This window comes from Arachis ipaensis, chromosome B10 (assembly GCF_000816755.2).
Source record: "Arachis ipaensis cultivar K30076 chromosome B10, Araip1.1, whole genome shotgun sequence".
NCBI lineage: Eukaryota > Viridiplantae > Streptophyta > Magnoliopsida > Fabales > Fabaceae > Arachis > Arachis ipaensis.
Genome location: NC_029794.2, coordinates 156,323 through 164,224, shown reverse-complemented (window position 1 = coordinate 164,224; position 7,902 = coordinate 156,323). Strand labels below are relative to the sequence as shown.

Below are 7,902 nucleotides of genomic sequence, written 5' to 3'. Positions count from 1 at the left end.
TTGAAACCGTGGTGGGTTGCCACGGATTACATACAAATAGGTTTTTGCACATGTAGGTAACAAGAACCAGTTTTGCACATTTAGGTAAACGTTTTCTCTATTCTATTTATTTAAGTAAATTGCCCTAATATATATATATATATATATATATATATATAATATAAATATACATTAAAAATAAATTAAATAACATATATACAAATATATTAATAACTGATTTTTTGAATAATTACAAAAGAAATTTACCGGAATAAAATAGTAATTAAAACGATGGGAGGTTGAGGGTACAGAAGAGGAGGAGGCAGCAGCAACGAAGGGAGAGGAAAGAGGGTGGGAGTTTGGTGTAAGAGAAGATGTGAGGTCGGAGCAAGCAGAGAAGAGTGTATCTGTGCCCTCGATCTATGGCTATAAACTTGTTTGATAATGATAACATGAGCAATTTAGCATTTCTTTTGGTCCATCCAATTTCTCTTTTTAGGCCCCACACAGTATGTGAAGTGCGATGCTTTCTCTTGCTCTTGTTCAGTAAGCAGCTCCAACTGCAGGTATGGCGACCCTTTTACCCACCGTGCTTCTGAGACCACCGTCTCTCTCAGTCGCCCCCAGGTCAAACCATCTTCTTGCTCCCAATGGCCTCCAGAAAGGCTCCTTTTCGCACAATACAGTCATCCCCTTCGCCATCAAGGGAAAAGGCCAAGGCCTCCGCCTCCTCCAAAGGCAAATGGGTGCCTCTCATGGTGATGGAATTCGCAAAAGCAGAGAAATTTCAGCAAAATCAGCTGGCACTGAATCTGGCGGCACTTCCTCTTCCACACTTACCCAAAGTGTCAGTCAGCTTCTCATTTTTATTTGAACCACTACAAACAGGAAAGAGGCAATCATTCCTTATTTTGTTGTTGATCAATGATCAGGTAGTTGGGCTCTTCCATTTGATTGTGTCCCTGGGGCTTATTCTTGCAATGGACAAGTATTTGAAGAAAGCGTTCGTAGCTGCTGCCATTAAGTTCCCCAGCGCATTGTTCGGGATGTTCTGTATATTCTCGCTTCTGATTGTTCTTGACTCCACCCTGCCTTCTGCGGCTACTGCCTTGATGAACTTCTTTGAGCCTGCCTTCATGTTCATACAGAGATATCTCCCTTTGTTCTATGTTCCATCTTTGGTTGTCCTGCCTCTTTCTGTCAGAGATATTCCGCCTGCTTCTGGCATCAAAATTTGCCTCATTATAGGTCCCTTTTTTCTCTCAACAACTGCTCATCATTCATATTTCTTTATGCACCTTGTTGACTCTCATTTGCAGTTGGAGGATGGCTAGCTACGGTTTGTGTTGCCGGTTTCACGGCTATAGCAGTGAGAAAAGCAGTGAAGACACAAATGGTAGATGCCGAGCCTATGGGAAAACCCTCCCCATTTTCTACCTTTGAAGTGTGGATATGGTCTGGGGTTCTCCTTGCTTCGTTCCTCGGTGCATTGTTCTACCCAACAGCATTGGGGACAGCTGCCAGAACGTCCCTTCCATTCTTGCTTGCTGCAACTGTCTTAGGCTACATGGTTGGCTCTGGGTAAATAAACGAAAGCTTGCACACTTGCACTTTCTCTTTTCACTACAACTACTCTTATTCTTGTTTATTTATTTTTTACAGGTTACCATCGACTGTGAAGATGGTCTTCCATCCAATAATTTGCTGTGCACTATCAGCTGATCTCGTAGCATATGCTTTTGGCTATCTATCCAAGTCTGGGTTTGAACCTGTTCTTGGTACAACTTCGAGACAGTCTTTTGATTGCTGTAGAACTGTTTAATTACTACTATGTTCTACAAGTCTGTCTATCTTTGGCTTCTAACTTCAATTAGGAAAATAGATTCAGTGCAAAGTTACTAACATGCGTAGGGGGCATAACAAGCCTCAAGTTCATAACAAATCTATGTTCTAGAGTTTTGTAACTCACATCCAAAGAGTTTGCTAATCATTACTAAGCTTTCCAGCAGAGTTGAAATGCTTTTTCATAAATCAAAAGGTACCGGTAAAATTTAGGACATAGTTGGTCTGATAGTAAAATTCTAAGGGTTTGATGATGGAAGGCATTGATTTCGATGAAGTATATGTTTTTGACAGAACAGAAAGAAAATTGGAACCATGGAAATGTTTATACTTCAGAATAATCCCCATACTGGTATCATCACACAAGTATTATATTAGACACTTCATGGACTCCCATTTATGATTTATCCTTCTGATTGCTTTTTTGAAAAAAAATAAAATATTTGCTTTCAAGCTCATAAATCTATTAAAGACTGTTTGCGAGTCCAGTTTGGTTATTGAGGAAGGATCTTACAGTAACTCAGGTGAGAAATTGTTGCTTGGAAAACAATTTTAAATCACCTGTTTTTCTTTGGCTCTCTCATCCACAGCATGATTTTTCTCTCTGTCAATTCCTTAACTTATGCTGTTCTTTTTATTAATGGCATTTCAATATCAATAATTTTTTTTGTGTTTTTTTTTTCTCTCCTTATGTTGTTTACAGGGCATTACCTTACAAAGGCAGCCTCTGATCCTGGTGCTGGTGATATTTTAATGGGATTTTTAGGATCTGTTATTCTCTCGTTTGCTTTCTCTATGTTCAAACAAAGAAAGGTATCCATCTTGGTTTCTTAGTTCATTAGTACTATAATGCCGCAATATAAATTATATAGTAAACCAGATGAATACAATATCTTGTTATTACTGTTACTTCAATGGCTTTCCTATCTAGCGGGACAGGCATAGTTGTTGTTTTAGTGCTCGCAATTGGGTTGGATTTTCTTTCACTGTTGGACAGGTTGTGGTCTACCTTTTATCTGGGCAATATTTCATATGTTGTTATTCAGTTCTGAATAATTAAGAGATGTTAAAGAGCAGTTCAAGAAGTAAAGTATAATTATACTTGTGTAGTAATTCATTGATTTGATTATATACACTTAAAACTGTAGGTTGCGAATCATAAGCAAGATATATGGGCAACTGTATAACATGCTTTGTAACTTTTTCTGAAATCTAATAATGGCTAAACCGTTAAATAATTAACTAATGATTTGTGTACCATATTCAGCTTGTGAAAAGGCATGCAGCTGAGATTTTCACCTCTGTCATAATCTCAACAGTGTTCTCACTGTATTCTACTGCCCTTGTTGGACGTCTCGTTGGATTAGAACAATCTCTAACCGTGTCCATTCTACCCAGATGTATAACAGTGGCACTGGCACTCAGCATTGTATCTTTGTTTGAAGGTAAATGTTATATCTGCACTGCAATAGTTTATCACGTAATTAAATCTTCCTGCACTAGAACACAGTGAAAGTTAATTGAGCAAATCAGAGATTAATGATTATCCAGCAAAACTTGGTTTAGATACTGTCACACGACCTATATGAACGCACAAAGAAGGGGAAGCTCTTAAACAAACATTTGTTTGCATAATTTAACACGAATGTTGGATAACCAACCATTTTTCCTTGCATTTGAGCCAACACCAACTAATTTCTCTTTTTTCTTTCCCTCTTAAAGTATTGGTCCTCTAGTATTTCTTGTAATTCCACCTCTGAAACTTCCTTTTATGCCTGCAGGTACCAATCCATCTCTTACGGCAGCTGTGGTTGTAGTAACTGGTCTGGTTGGAGCAAATTTTGTACAAGCAACACTTGATAAACTTGGTTTTCGTGATCCAATTGCCCGAGGAATAGCAACAGCATCTAGGTACATTTCCTGAACCATTCATTACTTGTTGTCTGTTGACCAAGAATTCATTTGCATTTTTTCAATGCACTCTTCTTTTAATTACTTGAATAGTTTAATGTGAAGTAATTTCGTTTGTAAATCACTGCACTACTCTTTTTTTTCCTTTTGGGTTTGCTTTTGGAAGGGTTCCTCTTATGATTCCCCGTTTTAGTTTACCAATATTAATACTAAATTATGTATATTAATATGCAACCTACAAGCACCCGAACTATTTTCTTCTTCACATGCTCTTGAATCAAATTTCAGTGCCCATGGGCTTGGAACAGCTGCATTGTCAGCAAAGGAACCGGAGGCTCTCCCATTTTGTGCCATTGCTTATGCTCTGAATGGTATATTTGGATCCATACTCTGCTCAATTCCTGCAGTAAGACAAAGCTTGCTTGCACTTGTGGGCTGAACCCGAACATGTCAACTTCCCTTGCACATCTTATGGCTGCACGAAAAGAATTGTATAGAGCAATGAATTATGTAATATTCTCTAATGGCGAGAATCTCTTCTTGGCACGAGGGGAGGGTTGCGCTTTTTGAAGTTGTGCTTATTAGTTATTACAGCAAACGTTATTTATTTATTTTATTTAATTTCTTCCAATATATACAACTTTGAACGTCTGATATGTCGTCACTCATTAGTCACTAGTACGTCGCTTGGGTGAATTGTCATATTGAATTTGTTATGGAGTCCTAGCTTAATGGATCACCTGCCTAATTAAAATGGAATTAGACACAGCAATAATGCAATGTTTTGAACAGGAGATTTTTGTACTTTTTTCTATAATTATAGATTTGGGAAATGAAAAATAAGAAGGAAAAAGAAAACCAACAAAATCGAATGGAACACTAGCATGACTATATTTATCTTGTAAATTTTAAGAAATGGTATGGGAAATTGAAGATTGTATAGATGCTAGGCGGAGAAACAGCATGCATTGGGTCAACTTTTAGAGCATATTTAGGATTGGATGAGAGACGTGTGGTAGTAAGGTGGGGAGGAAAGTTGTGGTGGAAAAATGATGAGATATGTAGTTCCAACACGTGTTTGAATGTCATTTAGTTTAACAGAATGTGGGAGTTTAATGGGAAGGTTGGCATGAGTTGGATGCACAAGAAGGAGGACGCCATCCTGAGTTGTACGTTCCCTTCCTCCTTCATTGCCTCTACGGCAACCCCAATCCCAATCCCAACCCCAATCGTCTTATACCCTCTTCCTTCTTCCTCTCCTCTGCTCCTCCTCATTCATTCATTCCTCTCCCTCTTCCGCCTTCTTCAAGGTTTCATTCTCTTCTTCATTTCCTTCTTTATGCTTTTATTTTCATCGCCATATATTATATATATTGCTCATCTTCCCATCTCTTGATGATCCATCAACGGATTGTCGAATTTATGTGAAAATGACAAACTCCATTTAAAATTTCATGTGTGTGGATACATATGTTTGTGTACCGCCATAAATGTGTGTAAATATGTCTGCTTGACGTGGCACATTATTGCATGTAAACTAACCGCTTTCTGTGTGGAACCAGGTCCTGTGAGAAATTCGGAGGAGTCACCATCTTCAGAGTCTTCCAATAATGGAGCCACATCCAGAATCCCCAAGGGTAAATTGCTTAGCATATTTGATATTACTTGCCAAGAACAATTATATTATTAATGGGTACTAATATTGGTAATGCGTGCTCACTGTGACAATCAGGGTTATGATGAACCTGCCAATAACAAGAATTTCATTGATACGGCATCCCCTTTTGAATCTGTCAAAGATGCTGTATCCAAGTTTGGAGGAAGAGTTGATTGGAAGTCCCGCCGAACCCAGAGTTTGGAGGTAAACATATGTTTTCCTTTCCCGTCTCTGTTTCAGTTTCTCTCTCCCTTGCATGCTTTGGATGGATGTCATTAATTACTATTGGTTTTGTTGTGGCTGAACAGAGAAGCAAACTTGTAGGACAAGAAATTTCAAAGACGGAAACAGTAGAGGAATTGGAGAACACAAAGAAACTTATAGAAGAACTGAAGACTAACTTAGAGAGGATAGAAAAAGAAGAGCTTGAAGCAAAAGAAGAGGCAGATCTCTTGAGTGTTAAGATTGAGGAGATGGAGGAGGATATTGTGAGTGAAGCCAGTGTGGAAGCCAAGGCACAACTCGATGCTGAGAAGGCCAGGCATGCTGCCGCGGTTTCGGACTTGGAATTTGTCAAAAGGGAACTGGACTCACTTAATAAGGAGTACACTTGTATGGTGAGTGAAAGGGATGTGGCAGCCCGAAAGGCAGAAGATGCTGTTGCTGCATCCAAGGAGGCTGAAAAGGCGTTGGAGAATCTGACTAATGAGTTGATTGCAACAAAGGAGTCATTGAGTGCCACCCGAGCTGCACACCTGGAAGCAGAGGAAAAGAGGTCGGGCATCGCTGATGAAGAATTCCACAAGTGTAGGCTGGAACTAGAAGAGGCAGAGGAGGAGCTAGAGAAGCTCAACAAGCAAGTGTTGTCAGCACGGGTACTGAAATCCAAATTGGATGCATCTTCCTCGTTACTACTCGATTTGAAGGCTGAATTAGCAGCATATATGGGATCAAAGCTGAAAGAGCAAGGCAATCTAGAGCTGAAGAAGGAACTCGAGGAAGTCAAACTCAACATTGAGAAGGCAGCTGCTGAGGTTGACAGCTTGAGGGAGGCTTCCATGTCACTAAAATCAGAGCTGGAAGATGAGAAGTCGATCCTCTCCGGCCTCAGGCAGAGCGAGGAAATGGCAGCTACTGCAGTGACAACGCTCCAGGAGGAGCTGGAGAAGACTCGGTCCCTGATAGCTTTCCGGCGGATGAAGGAGCAAGAAGACAGAGAGATGATGATAGAGCTGCCCAAGAAGCTTCAGGAAGTGGAAAAAGAGGCTGAGGAGGCCAGAGCACTTCTTAAGGCCGCTCAGGCAGAGCTTATGGAAGCAGAACAGGAGGCTGAACAGGCCAAGGCCCTGGCAACTACATTGGAGAATAAGCTGCTGTCAACAGAGAAGGAGATCGAATCGGCCAAGGTCTCCGAGAAGTTTGCAAGAGATGCAATCAAGGCACTGGAAAAGACGGAAACAGGCAAAAGCGGGAATGAGAGCGACCCTTCCAAGGTGACCCTGACACTGGACGAATACCAGGAGCTGAGCAAGCGAACCTACAAAGCGGAGGAGCAAGCCAATGCTAGGATTGCAGCTGCTAATGCTCAAATTGAGAAGGCAAAGGAGTTGGAGTTGAGGAGCTTGGAGAAGCTGGAAGAACTTAACGAGGAGTTGTCTGTGAGAAGGGAGTCTCTCAAGATTGCCACCGAGAACGCTGATAGGGCCAAAGAAGGAAAGCTAGCTATCGAATATGAGTTGAGAACATGGATTACTGAACAGGAGGAGCAGCAGAGAAAGGCTGATGAACTTAGTCCCGATACTGATACCGAGGTTGAAGCTATTGTTGATGCTGCAACTCCTCTTCCCGACCAACATTTGTCAAGCTCCAACTGTAACGATGCCTCAGTCCTAACTGAATCAGCGCCAGGCACCGGCCCTGCCTCTGCCCCAGAAGCTCCAGCCCCTGCCCCAGATACAAAGACCAAGAAGAAGAAGAAGCTCAAGTCACTATTCCCAACAAAAGTTGTCATGTTCTTTTCTAAGAGGAAGACGCACCCAGCCAAGTGATGAGTCTCTCATCCTTCCAGTCAAACTAGTGAGCTAAGCCTTAACCTAGTCCTTATTGATGAAGGGATTCTGTATTGCCTGCGATTCATTTCTGATCAATTGTATTCATTCTTTGGTTGCAACAACAAATTAATTATCATCATTTACTGTATTTGTATATAAGGTATCGAAAAAGTTTGCTAACCATGACTGTTTCAGTCAAATAGCAGTTATGATCATAACTCATACTGTAACGAAGCATACATAACCTATACCTGCCTCATGCTAACTAGTAACTACTTCCCATTTCCCATATCCATTTGATTTAAAACTAGATTTAGACTCCTGACGTAGAATTAAAATGAATTAATTTTTATGTATGAAAAAAATCTAATAAAAAATCTTAAAATTAATATTAAATTTGATTTTTTTTTTAAGTTATTTGAAAAAGTTGTATTCAATTAGAATTATTTGTATATATTATTA

The 7,902-nt window shown here is 40.1% G+C and overlaps 2 protein-coding genes across 3 annotated transcripts; both read left to right on the top strand.

The window, feature by feature from the left end:
* Positions 295 to 4,464, top strand: LOC107622605 (plastidal glycolate/glycerate translocator 1, chloroplastic). Its single transcript, XM_016324568.2, has 8 exons — positions 295 to 826; positions 912 to 1,227; positions 1,299 to 1,560; positions 1,642 to 1,757; positions 2,525 to 2,634; positions 3,089 to 3,266; positions 3,603 to 3,732; positions 4,021 to 4,464. The coding sequence occupies exons 1-8, from the start codon at positions 548 to 550 to the stop codon at positions 4,169 to 4,171; spliced, it is 1,542 nt and encodes a 513-aa protein (XP_016180054.1). The 5' UTR covers positions 295 to 547; the 3' UTR covers positions 4,172 to 4,464.
* LOC107622604 (protein WEAK CHLOROPLAST MOVEMENT UNDER BLUE LIGHT 1) lies at positions 4,679 to 7,722 on the top strand. Of its 2 annotated transcripts, none has more exons than XM_016324567.2 (4): positions 4,679 to 4,901; positions 5,295 to 5,369; positions 5,465 to 5,593; positions 5,698 to 7,722. In XM_016324567.2, exons 2-4 carry the CDS (start codon positions 5,343 to 5,345, stop codon positions 7,435 to 7,437), a joined length of 1,896 nt encoding a protein of 631 aa, XP_016180053.1. In that variant the 5' UTR covers positions 4,679 to 4,901; positions 5,295 to 5,342; the 3' UTR covers positions 7,438 to 7,722. The 2 variants fall into 2 exon arrangements, with proteins under 2 accessions (XP_016180053.1, XP_016180052.1); XM_016324566.2 differs by having other exon boundaries at positions 4,680 to 5,042.

Bases quoted from the DNA above. Each gene is read 5' to 3' on its own strand.
- LOC107622605 (XM_016324568.2), top strand. From the start codon at position 548: ATGGCGACCCTTTTACCCACCGTGCTTCTGAGACCACCGTCTCTCTCA. The intron at 1,228-1,298 runs GTCCCTTTTTTC...TCTCATTTGCAG, and splicing joins CAAAATTTGCCTCATTATAG to TTGGAGGATGGCTAGCTACG. The intron at 1,561-1,641 runs GTAAATAAACGA...TATTTTTTACAG, and splicing joins GGCTACATGGTTGGCTCTGG to GTTACCATCGACTGTGAAGA.
- LOC107622604 (XM_016324567.2), top strand. From the start codon at position 5,343: ATGGAGCCACATCCAGAATCCCCAAGG. The intron at 5,370-5,464 runs GTAAATTGCTTA...TGTGACAATCAG, and splicing joins CACATCCAGAATCCCCAAGG to GGTTATGATGAACCTGCCAA. The intron at 5,594-5,697 runs GTAAACATATGT...GTGGCTGAACAG, and splicing joins GCCGAACCCAGAGTTTGGAG to AGAAGCAAACTTGTAGGACA.